The 16,782-nt window shown below is 40.4% G+C and overlaps 1 protein-coding gene across 2 annotated transcripts in view; it reads left to right on the top strand.

Annotated features, from left to right (window-relative positions):
- Positions 1–16,782, top strand: part of ano8b (anoctamin 8b) — a 35,335-nt gene that overhangs the window by 12,238 nt on the left and 6,315 nt on the right. The window contains exons 2-14 of one of the 2 annotated variants that reach the window (XM_088312285.1): positions 2,978–3,088; positions 4,233–4,365; positions 8,722–8,860; positions 9,097–9,193; positions 9,282–9,398; positions 9,481–9,608; positions 10,080–10,241; positions 10,333–10,485; positions 12,726–12,852; positions 13,015–13,070; positions 13,157–13,231; positions 13,747–13,994; positions 15,013–15,172. In XM_088312285.1, the coding sequence (XP_088168411.1) occupies positions 2,978–3,088; positions 4,233–4,365; positions 8,722–8,860; positions 9,097–9,193; positions 9,282–9,398; positions 9,481–9,608; positions 10,080–10,241; positions 10,333–10,485; positions 12,726–12,852; positions 13,015–13,070; positions 13,157–13,231; positions 13,747–13,994; positions 15,013–15,172 (1,706 nt within the window). Of the gene's footprint in view, positions 1–2,977; positions 3,089–4,232; positions 4,366–6,230; positions 6,349–8,721; positions 8,861–9,096; positions 9,194–9,281; positions 9,399–9,480; positions 9,609–10,079; positions 10,242–10,332; positions 10,486–12,725; positions 12,853–13,014; positions 13,071–13,156; positions 13,232–13,746; positions 13,995–15,012; positions 15,173–16,782 lie in introns of those variants that run through there. The other variant, XM_088312286.1, reaches the window with a different exon arrangement.

Raw genomic sequence — 16,782 nt, forward strand, 5'->3', positions numbered from 1 at the left:
ATGAGTTAATGGAAGAAGAGATGGTTTTTGTTCATTGCTTGCAACTATAAATGAGCTCCCTCGATTCTAGAATGTCTTTACAAGATGTTGGCGTGTGTCTGTTGGACTCTTGTGGGGTTCAGCCAGAGGAGCATTTGTGAGATCAGAGGTTGGACCTGAGAGAGAGCCTGGCTCACAATCTCTGTAGTAGTTTATTACAGAGGTGTTTAATGGGGTTGAGGTCAGGGTTGTCTCATTTTTCCAAGCCAAACTTCATCTAGACATCCTCTTGCTCTGTGCTCTGGGGCACAATCATGCTGGAACAGAAAATGACCTTCCACAAACTCTTCTTACAAAAGTGGAGGCACACAATTATCTTCTAAACTATATTGAACAAACATCCACAACATAGTTGTCTAAAGCATTGCCAGCATGACGATCGGCTGTACCATAGCCTTTTTTTTCCCAAATGCCTCCAAAATGTCACCTTATGTTTGGATTGACTGTTCTCTATTCTTTTCCAAAAACATACTTATATTTTCTCATGTCATTTTTGAGGCTGGAATATTTATTCCGGTCATTTCAGATTCAATGACTCACTGCTTTTCTACCCGCAGGGTGTTCATATTTGGTCGGTGTTAATGTTTGTGTCTGTGCATCTTTCTCCATTATGTGTGCGAGCGAGAGTGCATGTGAGTGTTAGTGTCATCATATAGGCAGTTGGTAATACGTTTGAAAGGGAACTTGTCATCCCAAATGTTGACGTGAGAGTCTTCAAACCACAGTTTGTGCGTACTGATGTTCTGTTCATCATATTTCATTTATAATCTTAACCCCCTCCCAATCTTGTCGGATGGTAGTTCTATAAGGTTTTCTGGCTTCAATGTTATATGTGTACATGACTTTATTATTATGCGTCAATAAAAGTCATCTATTGTTGTAATCCAGTGTTGGCACTGGGTCATGAAATCTTTTAGCCAATGTGACTAAACAGTATAAAAATCTTGAAGTCACATTGCGTGTTTATGTGGCGGTGTGCCACCTTTTTTGCCACCATCTTGTTCCGTGCGCGGCTCATGCCGGCACACGGCGAAGAAATTGTAGCCCAAATAACACAAAACACATAACACTTTAGGGAAGATGTATTTTTTTGGGTTGTTCGCATTGCTTGTCGGCTAAGTGCATTTTGGTAGAAATGAGCAAAGTTATTATCAATAAGGAAGTGACAATTGTGCCAAATTGCCACAGATTAAATTAGGCCACTTATATAGTGGGGAGAGGTGATTCATACTGTTCCTTTGCTGCATCAGCTTGTCCAGTTTGACATCACGATGGCTATGCAGTTTAAGGTATCCTCGAGGCAGTTAGAAATAATTAATTGGTTTGGATTAAAATGTGTTCTTTTGCCTCATAGATAACCTTCTTGTTCGTTCTACACATACAATGTGGCGTAGTCAGAAGTTTTCATGGGAGTTAACGAAATCTGTGAGAATTAACAAGAATTGCAAATTGTTGTTTAATGAAAGTAATTATCATTACCTCGATGGAAAGTGTCCAACTTTGAATATTTTCTGATTCCCCAGTTCAGAACCATTACCAATACTTTACCATAATATTTTAGCTGATAGGAATTAGTTGATGTAATGCCATATTGTCTGAACTGTAGGAAAATATGATTAGTCAATTAAGAAGACTGCACATTCACAATCAATAGGTCTCAAATCACCAAAGTGCTTCAATGCCTGACCGGTAGAGTAGTTTGGTGTGGTCACTCAAATCCAGATGGGTTATTCGCGAAAAACTGTTATTCAGCTCAGACAGTGGTGATAAACTGAAGCACTATGAAGGCATTTAAAGTCGCCTGATTGCTGCTAGCGGACTGTGCGTTGCCCACAGCAATGAATACAAGACTCATTAGAATGGCTGTCATGACGCCGTGCTGTCTGCAGTATTTGGGCCAATGCACACCGTGGCTAGTCACCTTTCAGTATCGGTGGATACTTCTCACGATTACAAAGTTAAATACCACCAAGCTCTTCCTTCTGAACGTGTTTGGAAACGACCTGCACAGTGGAAGAGCAACCTGGAAGCGGATAAGGTTGTCAAAGTCTTGTGAGTACACTTGTAATTATTTTAATGGCAATGCACTTTTGTCTCAGTTTTGGGGCGTCTTTTAATGTAAAGTCAAAGGGTTTGATGGGAAGTTCCCATCTTTGTGTCTAGTCTTGTATTTGCCCAAAAATCGTGCCCGCAATCCCCCGTGGTTAATTTTAATGCAAGGCACCATGTTAGGAGTGAATGTGACAACCTGAGCCTTCCCTTCCACCCATCAGTTTCTGTTGAGTGATACACCAGATTGTTGTTGTTTGTCATATGTATTGTTATATATCGTGCTCAAATCTCCAATATGATTTGTTTTATACAGTCCTGAGTTTTGATTTTGACTGAGATCTGCAGCATGTTCTCAAATTACTTTACAGTCCAGCTCATCTTTTCTTTATTTTATTTTGAATCTATTTTTGTCTGAAGCAGATTTGTCAAAGCCTCTTATTTAGATTTATATCTACATTGGTACAAAATGTCGGCGACTGTGTCTCTTCGTTATCTACTGGGTGCATTTCTCATTTGATAAAGGTTTATCAAATGTGACATGAAAAGAAAAAGTAGAAAATCTAAGCAGTCATAGTGTGTTGTTAAAAAAAAAAAAAAGAAAAAAAAGAATAACTGAGAAGATTTGTGGTATATTGTTAGTGTGACATGCAATGGCCTATATCAGCGTGACACAAATACAGGTAACCACGCAATTACTTTTTAACATGATATTATTGTCTGTTATGTAGCCCCCGGTGGATTCTCTCAATCTCATATTGTGACATGAGTACCTCTGATATTTCAAAGTGTCCAATGGAAAGCGGGTTGCCAATTCTTTAAGACATTGTAAAAAAATGACCTAGTGTCTGTGTTTGTCCCCCCATTTGTGTTTTTCTCACCCACACAGATAAATTGTTTGGAAAGAGGCTGCTGCAGGCTGGCAGGCACGTCATGTCTCATAAGTCTTGGATGAAGACGGTGCCCACCGAGAACTGTGATGTCCTCATGACATTTGCAGGTCAAACAATCAACACACACAAATGTGTTTTTCCCAAAACAAATGAGGCATTCATCCTACAATATTTCATACTCAAAGTCAACAATACTCAACAAGACATCCTCTCAAATGAATTTAGTAGAAAACTTTACAAAAAGTTATGCAACGTTAGAACTGGATTATTTTCTGTGGGAGCTCTGTTTGCAAAACCAAAACCCTCAAAACAGCAGCCGCTAGAAAATGACAAGCAGCTCCAACATGTACGGTTAAGCCCCAAATGATTCATACCCTGGCCATATTTGAAGCGAAAGCAAGTAAAATAACACATTCGAGTTGTACTTGGTTTTGATATATTCATGAACAATATGTCCCAGTTTGACAGTGTTTTGCATTCTAAATACGATTCACATCCCAGATCTTATCGGTCAATTTGAAGGAAACACATTATTGGTACTTGTTAATTTGGAACATTAAATTTGCTAATTATGACAAAGAGGTGAGAATAATTTTTGATATGGAACTTTTTGTCGGTATGTAAATGATTATTAAAAGAACAAATGTTTAAAAAATGAACACCTCTTTTCCCACTATTGTGTGTCATTTCCAACTGAAAGACATCAATAAAAACTCCATTATTTGGTGGAAGGTTTTTTTTTTCCTATGGAACTCAATTTCTTTTTTTAGATGAATAATTACAAAATCATTTTGAGCTTACTGCTTCTAAATGATGGCGTGTGCAGGCTACTCCTTTATCCATAAAGATATTTATGCAATAAAATGTGATGAGAACAACCAGATGAGGGAGGACATGAGAATAAGATGATATATTGTCAAATTATATATATATATATATATATATTATATATATATATATTATATATTATAGTACTTGAGAGCATTTATAAAACGTTTTGGAAAATTGGAAACCCTGATGAAAGTTAGAGAACCAGGCTACCGTTTCGTTACATGTCTTAGCCTTAGACAGAGAGACAGAAAAATATTTCCTACGAGCCAAATCCCAAATGCTGTTGAGCGGAGCAGAGTGCTTTGTTTGTTCATCACTTAACCCCCAGCTGTTACTTCAGCACACAGACTGACACAATACACAAAGGTGTATGAAAAGGGTTAGTTGAAAATGTATTTTTATCTTTCATCTCCATCACAGATACGACAGATGACCACACGTTGCTATGGCTACTGAACCACATCCGGTTGGGAATTCCAGAGCTCATCATCCAAATCCGTCATCATAAGCATACGCGGGTCTACGCATTCTTCGTCACCGCCACCTATGAAAAGTAAGAATGCAGAGACGCTGACTGTTTCTTTTCTTAACCCTTTGTTGGACAAGGTACCACATTGGGCTTCTTAAGTGGTGAACAATTTCAATTGTCCAAAGGTGTGAATGTGAATGCTTGTTTGTCAATATGTGCCCTGTGGCCAACGGATAGGTTCCAGATCAAGCATTTTTATTGGTTCCCTTCCTTTTTTTTCATTTACTGTTAAAGTCAGACACATTGCAAAGTTTTTTTTAGGTTGTTGTAAATTTTAACAATCATTTATCATGCTGTTATATTTGGCTACAGCTCTTGCAAGCACAGTCCCTACTGTACATAGCAAATCATCATTGATGCTGTTGTGATGTCTCAGCACTCCAGGGCTCCCCTGTTCACTTGCGTGGCTGAAAGTTATCTTAAGTTTTACGCCATCACCACCCAGCTGGAACCCATAATTCTCAACAAATGAACACCGAAACATTTTACTGTCACAGAGCATAGTGAAAATACAAAGCAAAAGGTCTTAGCGGCATGGACAGTTCTGTGTAGTCGTCTCTGCTGACTCTTTGGTGAAGATGGGATAAGAAGTAGTAAAAAGGTGCGGCTGAGCTCAAAATGAATATAATGAAAAAGGAAGATGACATGTCAGGTACCGTATTGCAGGAGGAGGCTAGAGGGACCACTTTCTGAAAGTGTACCGGCGGGCTTTAGAATGATTCTTGTGTGACTCATACTGGTCAGCTCTCTCTCTCTCTCTCTCTCGCTGTCTCTCTCTCTCTCTCTCTCTCGCTGTCTCTCTCTCTCTCTCTCGATCTCACTGTCTCTCTCTCTCTCTCTCTCTCTCGATCTCACTGTCTCTCTCTCTCTCTCTCTCTCTCTCTCTCTTTCTATCTGTCTCTCTCTGTTTCTCTCTTTCGCTCTCTCTCTCTCGTTCTCTCTCTCTCTTTCTCTCTCTCTCTCTCTCTCTCTCTCTTGTGCACACACACACGCACACACACCCATCACCAGAACAATGTGAACACATACAAATTGCTGCCTTTGAGATTGACCTACATTCTCAGAATGCAACCCAGAAATTATTCTGTCCTTTCAAATTCACCTTGAGCGTTCACCTTTACTGGTGTAGCCTTCTCATTACAGTGTTCATAGCACTCAGTTCCAGTATGTGTGTTGTAATGGAATCTATACATCCTATTTCTACCCTATATCCTGTTTACACTCAGAGTCACAAGTGAGCTGTTTTTTTTATTTATTTATTTTATTTTTTTTATTCTGACGTTAGTTTGGTCGCCAGTCAAGCACATTGCACATTAAAACAGGGGGTTACAAGTGGACAAAGTTTCCTTAATTTCTAAAGCTGAACATTTTGCTTTCCTCAGATGAGTTGTCACCAAACACTGTTAAACAGGGAAATGATCTTGAGAAAACTCATGGAAAAGCCTGAAGGGTTTAAGCTAAACAGCAAGATCATCAACAGTGTTTGCTATGCGGATGACAATGTCCTTCGTGCAAATTCTGCTGATGCCCTGCAGTGACTTTTCGACATGGCGGTATTGTCAAGTGAAACCATTTGGCCCAAGTGTCAATGCAAAAATGATCAAATGCATGAGTACCGTATTTTTTAGCTGACAAGTTACACACTTCTTTCATAGTTTGGCTGCTCCTGTGACTTCAACTCAGGCGTGACTTGTATACATTAAAATTAGAGCATGGACCCAAAATTCCCATTGCCTCATGTTGACTTTTGCCTGTTGGCAAATAATTTTTTTGCATCACCGCCACTGGCTAGAAGGTGGCGGTAAGGCACCAAAAGTATTTGCTGACCGCCAAAAGAAAGTAGAAAAAACTGATGCCGAAAAGAAAGTAGTTCTCATGACAAGGAATGTGGGACGTATCACGAGTTTAATTAGCGGCTTCCTTACACCACAAGGATTTACAAAAGGTGCAAAAAAAACAATCAGGATTCTACCTTTGGTCACAATGTGATGTGGGATTCTAGTTGAGGTAGGCCATTTCAAACTGAAAAAAAAAGTAAAAAAACGAAATTGCGTGGAAGCTGAGGTTTTGTCCAACCGGAACTTGTTTGATGCCGTCAACGTGGGGTGCATTCGGAAAGTCACACTGACGCCCTGACACCATTCTGAGAGCGTGTGTGTTTGTGTGTGCTGGGAAAGGCAAGTGCGCTCCCCTCTCATTAATTTCTGAATGCAGCCTATGTTATCAAGTAATCTGCAGCAACCTATTCCACCTGTTCAGCCTGATGCATTGCGCTCTGTCACTCCTTTTTTGGGGCCTCTCTGAAAAATGTAATGCCACAATGAACAATTCTCTGACTTTCCGAATTGTCGAAGTGAAGCAGCAGGCTCTCGGAGTGTATATGTGAACACACCCACGATTAGGGAACCAGGATTTTGGGGGCAAGTCCGGGCACCCCTGTTCTTTCCCCCCAAATTTTTTTGACTGGCTCGCCTTATACTCTGGGGTGACTTATAGTGCAAAAAATACGGTTAATTAAAATCATTGTCAGATTTTGAAACATCTTGTAACCTCAGACAAGGAGATCAGGTCATTGAACAGGTGTCATTTTCAACTATCTCGAAACAACAGATAGACCAATACGATACAATTTGTTTCACGGCCGATACTGATATTTGTAGTCAGGAGACCGATAACCTATATTTGTTTGTATTTAGTAAAATGGAAAACATTGTCAACATTTTGAACAGTGCAAACGCCAGAACTTAATTTTGTGACTTAGTGTTTACTCAACTGGTTTTTAGATTTTCATCTAGTAAAATGTTTTTTCTTACCTTAGACAATAGGTCATTGTAGTTCAAAATTTCAAGAAACACCGTTGATGGTTTGAATAAAAGGGAATATATAAAGACGCCATCAGCAAATGAGTAAAGAAATGGGAGTAAGACGCACAGTCTTTGGAGGCCTCCATTTATGGCTTAGTTCACCATGAATGATTCCTTCCCTGAGTACCTGGACTGCGATGGCGCTGCCTTCTAAGCTCTTACACACACGCTTCCAGCTCATCTCTTTTTTTGGTTTACACTGTAATCCATCATGATGTTGAACATGCTGCACTGTATTGTTCCCCAAGAGCCTGGAGGTGCATGATGGATGGATGGATGTTGCCGGGCCACCTCGGCTTTACGCCCATTGTGTGTTCATGTGTGTGAACATAAATGCGACGATAAGAGATGACATGACAACACGCAGGGAACAGAGGACGTGTGGCTGATTTCAGCCTTTGGGAAGGACAGTGGGAGAGGAAGAAAGGATGATCGGATAAAAGGGGAGGAAGGAAATATAAAAAGGATGAAGAGCCAAGGAAGATGGGGGTTGAGGTGGTTAGGTTGAAGGGAAATTAGATGAGGATGAAACACAGGAGAGCTGGAATGACTTTAAGACAATAGATCACTGTTCATAAAGCGACAGCGAATGCACAAGCACGGCGTGTGACTGCACTGCTCCCATTTATTGCACCCGCACATAAAAATAACGAGGAAATAATTCTTATTGCTAATGTTAATGTGTTCTATCCAGTCACAATTCCTGTAAAAATCTGTTCTTAAATATGCGAAACATCCTCAGACATCAGAATCAGAAATCCCCAGCATGTACATGTGAGATCTCCACTAATGCAATAAACTGAACCTTTTTGCAGTATTTGGTAGTAATTTGTGACTTAAGTGAAAAAGGCAGGATGTTTGAATTTGATCATTAGAAAAAGACCAAAATTCTTTCTGCGCGTGTTGTTTGACACTTTTAGGCAACAATCCAAAAGCAGCCATCTTTGATCAACCAAAATCAGGTTGTAACTTTTCTTATTATAGTACTTATTGTAATTATTCCGTTGTACATTGTTACCTGAGTGTATATTAGTTTTCAGTGTTCTCCCCGTGCTTGGCTGGATTTGCACAGGTTCATCACACCACCTCCAACATTCCAATGAAATGCATGTTGGGGGATTTTACTTGTCCATAGGCGTGTGGTAGGTCATTTGTTAGCATGTGACCTGCGACTGGTTCATGATCAGTTTAGGTTGTACCCTGCCGTGCAACAAGTCAGCAGGGATAGGCTACCGGTACCCGATTGGAGCTATAGAAAACAGGTGGATAGATGGATAGGGAAAAATGAACAACTTGACTGGTGATCATTTCAGTTGTAGTATATTTGTCTTTACCCAAATCAGCTGGGAGAGGTTTGGAAAAAGTGCTCTATAAAATGGATGAAAGAAAAAAGCAATAGAGTAAGACTCCCGGGAATGAGCGCAGGTGAGATCCACAGCTTCGCTTTTTTTGGTGACAGACTGAAGACACATTGATTAAGAATTTTATTTTCAGGCGTGACTGTTTTTTTCCACAGCTTGTTGCGAGGTGCAGAAGAGATGGGTCTGAGAAAAGCGGTGAAGCCCGAGTTTGGAGCAGGAACACGGAGCTTTTCCTGCGAGGAGGACTACATCTATGAGAACATTGAGAGCGAGTTGTGCTTCTTCACCTCGCAGGTCAGTTCACAGGCACAGAAACACGCTTGCATGCGCATGCTTGTAATCTATACAAACAGTAAATCGTTAATATGGAATATAAATAATTTTGGGCCTATTACAGACCCCTGAGGAACTCCATAAATCTCCATCATCATCATCCAAGCAACTTTGCATCCATTAATGTGATCAATGAATGGATAAAATTCATTTTAACCCCGGCATTTCCTTAACATGTGACTTTGTTCTGTCTTTAGGAGAGGCAGAGCATCATTAAATACTGGCTGGATAATCTACGTGCCAAACATGGGGAGGTGCTTCACAATATCAACTTCCTGGAGGGTCAACCAATCAGTAAGAAGCATCACTTCCAACAACTGCGTACAAAGTCGAAACAACAGAAATGGCTTCATTTATGACCATGCCGAATCATCCATTCTAGTCCCAGAGCTGAGCGCTAGAGGTGTGATCCAACAGATGTTTCCCCTCCACGAACGGCGTGTCCTGAGTCACTTAATGAAGTCTTGGGTCCAGGCTGTTTGTGAGAAGCAGCCCTTAGGTCAGTTCAACATAACAGGCAACATTTGCACAATATGACGACTGAGACTTGTTTTATTTGCTTGCTCTGCATTTTTTTATAGACGATATCTGTGACTACTTTGGTGTGAAGATAGCCATGTATTTTGCCTGGCTGGGTTTTTACACCACTTCTATGTTGTATCCTGCTGTGATCGGATTTGTACTGTGGATGCTCACCGAGTCGGATCAGGTGAGCAACGTGGACTTGATGAATTGCCAATTAGTGATCAGTCAATATCAATTTGATTTATTGATTTATTCAATCAACTTCAGTCCAAAAAAACTAAATACTCAATACAAAGTTTTACAGGAAATAAGCCAACCAAAAGGTCACATCTTGTCAAGATAAACACTTTTCAACAAAGAAACTCATTGAAGTGCCAACACAAAATGAATCACCTCACAGAATGAAATTAAAACTTGAGAAGAAAACAAAAAACACTTTTTTTTCCAAACAAAAACTAACTTATTACATTTTCCACCCAGTCAAGCCAAAAAAATGTAAAATTTGTATCCACTTTCTTTTACACTACAGTTCATATATTTATGTACTTTAAGTTTAAATATATTTAAAAGATAAAATTGAACCACTTATTCCATAAACTGTGATGAACTATATCAGGTCAAGAAAGGTGGACTGTGCTTTATTTTGTCGAATCAGACGAGCCGTGACATCTGCTGCGTGGTCTTTGCGCTCTTCAACGTGGTGTGGGCCACTTTGTTCCTTGAACGGTGGAAGAGGAGAGGTGCTGAGCTGGCATATAAATGGGGAACTCTAGACACGCCTGCCGAATCCCTGGAGGAACCACGTCCTCAGTTCCGGGTCTGAAATATTCCAACTCGTCAATACTTTTATCTTCTCCATTTCTCCTTTTCTTTTCCTCTATTTAACGCCTTTCTTTATGCCCGGGCAGGGAGTCAAGCGCTGTAGTCCTGTCACAGGATGTGAGGAGTTCTACTATCCGCCTTGGCGCAGACGTGTGTTCAGGTGGCTGGTCAGCTTGCCCATCTGTCTTCTCTGTCTCTGTTTTGTCTTCCTGGTTATGCTCATCTGCTTTGAGCTACAGGTCAGTCATCCACCTTTACATTGGCTGGACACTTTTTTTTCATAGTTTGGCTGTTACTGTGACATGGACTCAAAGTGACATTTGTGTATGTATTAGAACTAGGACTGGCACCCAAAATCCTCCTTGCCCAATCATGTTTGCCAGAGTTGGGAATTTATCCAAATTTTGCCGGTCCGTTATTCGCCTGTGGCCTGGGCAGAGCATTGTTTTTTTCTAACCAAACCAAACCTTAATCGTCAGTCAGTTAGGGTAGTTTCACTGTGCTTCAGACACCGCTTCCCTCAGTATTTTTTTTTTTAACAAAATATGCCGTATGAACGATTGTGTTCTGCATTCTGATTCAATAATCCGTTATCAAATATAATCAAAGATAGCATGTCTGTTTATAAGAGAAAAAACTGCACCAACAACAACCCAGAATTATTATTTGGCACTGGTAAAACTGTTGTCTTTATCTTCCCCACGTATATTTTGGTGACAGTCACTCTTTTTTTCTAAAAGTTGACGGAATCTTTCCACTCTACGAGGCAACCTAATGACGTGCAATGAATAAAAAATATTATGGATTACATTCTAATATTTTTAGACCATGATTATTGTATTTTAATCCATCTCCAGATACATTATGGTGGCAATGGGTCATGATTTTGGGAGATAGCGGATAAACTCTGAAGCTGCAGGCTGGCTGCATTGTCAGCCTTGGTGCTCTAACTCTCCAAGAAAAGAAGACTTAAAGATGGCCATAAGGCATTTTTATCGCGCTATAGACCAGGAAAGGAGTACAAAATAAACAGCCTTGTCACTCTATGGATTTAAAATATTACAGGCATTTCGTAGCCCGACAAGCCAAACCCACTTTCTTTCTTCATGAAAAAATTGGTCTGCCTGCCCTTGACTGCGGCTCGGCCCAGTTCAAAACCAACTGTGCCTTTAAATTTGTTTACTCAGTCGCTGGTGCAGCGTTGAGTCTGGATTTCAAGGCTAGCATTTTTGGTTCTGTTCATTCACCCCACCAACAAACGTGCAGGAGACATGCTGTGTGTGTTTCCATCAGTTGTCTGTGAAACGGGCTTCCCTCCGTGACGGACTCAGAGGTTGACCTGGTTAGTGGTGATTACACTGACGAATGAAAATCTCCTCATGTCAGTGCCAAAATTTGTTAATTTTGTTGTCCTTCCTCAGCAACATGGGCATCCTTTAGTGTCTGACTTTTTCTTTTTAATTTAAAATGGCTTCATTTACCTAAAATCCGCTTTGCATCGAGGCCAAAGGTGGAATCCTGGTCAATTATTGTCCGTTTTTGGTGCTGTAAAAGGTAGGTCCCTCGTTGTGGTGGGTGCTACCTGCTAAACTAGGGATTTAGTTGGGAGCCATTCCCTTCGTTTGTTGCCGATGAGGCGGCAGCAGACGAATGACAAATGTCACACATTGGTTGCCATGACTACTCGTTCTTCTGCTTCTACTAGCAATCCATAGTAAGATGCGAAAATTTCAAACTCGACCGGAACTCGTTTGCTGCTGCTAACACGATTAGGGAACGGGCATTTTGGGTGCAAGTCTGAGCTCTAATGTTCTTGGTCTTGATTTTTGTAAAACAAACTTGCCCCAAAAAGGCAACTTCTAGTCTAATGCGACTTGTGTTTTATTTCGTCTTCCTGTTACATTTTTTTGACTCATACTCTGAAGCAATTTATAGTCCTAATCTGTACTTTGCATTGTTCCATATCAATGTCAAATGATAACCTCTCTAAAAATACACAGCTTTTAGAAGATCTAACAGGTCAGCAGACATTACAACAAGTCAAAGTGACAAACAGTAATCTCATGGTTAGTTACAATAACAGAGGCAATGTCATGAAAATATTCTTTAAACGTTAGAATAGTTTCACACCGCTCTGAAAACACAAGTTGCTGACTGTACGCCATAAAAACGGATTATATTTAAAAATACTTAAATCTATGGGTCAGGAGATTCCATCCATCTATTTTCTATGCCATTCGTCTTTGGATTGCTGGAACCTCTCCCAGATGACTCGGATGGGAGATGAACAACCTGGACTGGCTAGTAGCCAATCTCAGAACACATAGAAACTACCAACTATTCACACTCATTCATATGGAAAATGTGTCTTAAGTCTTAAGTCTTCACTTAACCTAACTTACGTGTGTTTTGGAATATGGGCGGAAGCCATTAACCTAATAATGATCAATGTAAGTGAACGATTGCTGTGCCTATGCAGGAGTTTGTAATGGGGATCAAGGAAATGCCTCGCCTGGCTCGCTTCATCCCGAAGATAATGCTCGCGATCACTGTGACTGCATGTGATGAGGTGTACAGGAAAATTGCCTGCTGGCTCAATGACATGGGTAAGTAAACGTTTATTTAGTTGGCCCAAGTCCAAAATATATCTTTTAGGAAAAAAAAAAACCTATTGGTTTCAGTGAGAGCTGGTGGTGACAAAAACACAAGTATGAATCATTTTAATTGCTCTACATCAGTAATTTTATAAAAACGTTCCGCTTCCACAGAAAACTATCGACTCCAGAGTGCCTATGAGAAAAATCTCATCATCAAAATGGTTCTTGTGAGTGATCTTGCATTTCTTCAAATCTATCAATCCAGCATTAGCTACAACTGGATTTTAGTTTATCATCTCATCTTCTCCCACAGTTTCAGTTCGTAAATTCATATCTCAGCCTTTTTTACATTGGATTCTACCTCAAAGACATGGAGCGGCTCAAAGAGGTAAGGACCTAATCAGTTTGACTCTATAAATAAATTCTTCTGCATGTATCCATTAAGGATGATGCTGTTCACGCGTTTGATAAGGACAGGCAAAATATGTTGTGAAAGTCATACTATGGACATGACGCATGCTCAAACAAAGCTTTCTAGTAAACAAATTCTTCCATGATGCTGAGATTTAAAAGGCCTGTACCTCAATTATTTGTCAGGGCAACGTGTAGATGACGCTTGGAGGGTTCAAAAGCGAGCATTAACACCCAATTATGGACACGTTTTCATTATTCATATGAAGAAGTGGATATTACTTTCTTGGAGGAATATGAGGATTCCTCCAGGTGAAAGATATTATTGACTTAGTGTCTACACTTTCCAGGTCAGCGGTTTTCTCTTGTCTAAGGAACAAATCATGAAGATCCGCTTTTATTAATATTTGCCCCAGATGTACTTTTTTTTTTTTTTTTTTGCTTGGCTCAACATTGAATGTTGTTGTAACTCTCTGTTTCTGTCGTTGTCAGATGCTGGCCACTCTGCTCATCATTCGTCAGTTCCTTCAAAATGTGAAGGAGGTGCTGCAGCCTTACGTGTATGAGCGCCACAAACTGGGCGAGCTCACTTTGCGAGCCCTGTGGGACCTGTTGATCTCCGTGCTGCTAAAATACGCCAGGCTGGCTGCTGGGAAAGCACAGGCCTCGCCCACTGACCCGGCCATGCCAGGACCTGGTCTGAGGGGCACCAGGCCGGGGGTGGGGCACACAGACAAAAGGTCACCCACTGACCATTAAGATACACATTGCAAAGAACACTACAGTACTTATACGATCCACTCTGCACTGGCTAGACATTAGCCACTAAGTATGACGTGCAATACATTATGAATTGAATTAGAATTAGAATTAGAAATCCCTTTATTGTTATTAGGACATTAATCACGTTGCTCTTTGTACTTGAACAGTGTAATTGAAAATGGCCACACAATTCCAAACAAGCAACATTGAAAATATTTTCCTAAGAGTCTGATGTGAATGTTTCACGTTTAATCATGCATGTGCGTATCATGAAATTAAAATAAAAGTAAGGTGAAAGTGTAAGCGTGCTGAAGCCTCCCTAACGTAAATAAATCCATGCACAACCAACATTTTAAATTTTATTTACAGTATGTCCTTTTTTGAAGTCTTAAAAGCATACAATGCTTCATAGAAAGGTCAAATTTCATCTTAACAAATACAGTAATCCCCGTTTGCTTCAAAAATGGTTTGATCCACCTGATCCCTCCCATCTCTTTTCAAATGAGCTACAATAACTGCAGTCTTTCAGTCTTATGGAGTAGTTTGAGTGAGGAGCTCAAACTAACTTAAGCACAAGGACATGTTGCAAATTTCTTTAGTTGTACCACTCAATACCAATTCATTATTATTAATGCCAGAACTCATTTCTGCTGTATGTAAATGAAACATTAATGGAAAATGATTGGTAGCAAATATTAATATTTTTCATGATTTTCTTTTTTTTTTATATAATGTTGGTGACTATAGCTTACAAGTTAATGAAAAACCATTGAGAAAATTGCCACATCATAAAATTTGCCTTATGAAAAGTATTCCTCTATCCAGTCTGTTTAATTTACCTGTATCACACTGCAAATGAGTTTTTTTTTTTAATTCAACTGCTCAAGTAAATGAATTGTTTCATGACATTCTAATTTATTGAGATGCACCTGTATCGCATCAGCATGTCATGAAAGCGGCAGTTTATATTCACCGACTGTCATTCTATCAATACAGGGAAAGGAAGTGTTTGAACGGGGGATGCGGGGTGCCCGATGAGGAGGAGAGTGGCGAGAGGGACGAGGCTGACAGTGGGAGGTTCAGTGAAGGAGAAACCGAGGAAGAGAATCTGGTCGACTGCGGTTTGAAACTGAGGAAAGTCAGTTTCATAGAGAAGGTAGGTCGGCAGCTGTGTCACATCAAAAATTGCATACCCAGGTTCATTTTGTACCTTCCTGCCATCTAGTGGAGGAAAATGTAATTATTCTGTCTGTCTGTCCTGGAAAATGACCAAAAAAGGTCTAATGTCCTGTAAAAAGCTTGACTTGTCCTGGAAATGAGTTTTTCCTCTCTGTGCTTGCTGTGCCTGTGGGTGAACACAAATCGCTAAACAGACGTATGGCAACGTTGAGCTGCAGGGTTTTTCTGTTTCATCTGTGTTTTGAGCACCCAATCAAATTGCATACTCCCTTAGAACACTTTTGCTGCCCAATGTTTCCATCAGACTTTTTTTTTTCCAGTACCAAATAAGGATTTATTTTTTCCAAAGACACGCAAAACCTAGCGACTTTGAGTTCAAGAGTGTGATCTTTTTCTCCCTCTCTCTGTTGCCTTTGTTGGGTGAACGGAGAACTGTCGTGACCGTGCCATCACTTTTGGTCGTGCGTGCTGAGATGAAATACATTTCTGCTTTCAGTAAAGCCGCAGCGACCATGACGACAGCCTCGAGATAGCGACGGGTAACAGGAGTTTCATTCAGTATTTCATACTTGCTCCATTGTCCAACAGCTGAAACCGAATATATGTGATTGAGGAAAACTTTATTTGGAGTTCAGATCTATTAAAATACTGTGTATGTGTGCCGAGAACAGAGACTTTTCATGCACTTTCTAGCTAGTGTAAGCCCCAGGGCGAGTCGTCCTGGCTTTGGCGGTGCCATTGGTGCTAGAATGGAGCTTGGCCTCTCTCCAGCCCGTCAGCAGCTCAACTAAATTCCATAGATTTACTTAGCAATGAAAGTAATTTAGTTGTCAACATCCAAGTGAGATCTTTTATTTGTTCTTTTGAATGGCGCTTTTGGGGTGAACGATGAGAATTGCTTCGCAGCTGTGAGAGAGCCATTCATTTATTTGAGCCAATTTGGTGTGGTAATTGGTTGGAGAAATATGGTTAAATGTACAAAATATAAGGTCTAATTGTAGGAAATAACACTCGTCCAAACATTGAGGTGGTGCAATGCATGAGTGTATTTTGTGATGACAACTTGGTTCGTACTGTAGCACAGTGGTCCCGAACCGCTTTTTCCCGCCACGGACCTGGTTCATGCGAGTCCCAAACCTTTGCAGACCGCCGGCAGAGAGGGCGGTGCTCGGCGGCATAATGTGCGATCAAGACGTTTAGCGTAGAGAGTCCGATGTAACAGAGAAAGCCGGTCACTTTTCAACATAAAATATTTTTCCACCTCGAATAATAAACTGGAAGTACGACGTTTTTTTTCCCTGTCATCTGTGCCGCCTACCGGCCCGTTGGTTGAAGGATAGTCCTGTTGCAGATGAAAAAGTCCTGGAGAATAATTCCCAGAGCGAGAACCCTGATTTGTCGGAAATATATCATTTTTGGATCATTCAAGTGTCATTGGATCATTTACTGGTGCCCACCAGTTGATTTCTCATGGCAAACTTTGTGCCATAGCTCAGTGATTGAAATTGTAATCACTGGTTTAAACTACTATATTGCAGTAAATAAAGATGATTCATCGTCTTCTTTTTCTCATCATAATGCTTCTTA

Source organism: Idiotropiscis lumnitzeri, chromosome 13 (genome assembly GCF_059441095.1).
Source record: "Idiotropiscis lumnitzeri isolate Australia: NSW breed Sydney's pygmy pipehorse chromosome 13, RoL_Ilum_1.0, whole genome shotgun sequence".
NCBI classification, from domain to species: domain Eukaryota; kingdom Metazoa; phylum Chordata; class Actinopteri; order Syngnathiformes; family Syngnathidae; genus Idiotropiscis; species Idiotropiscis lumnitzeri.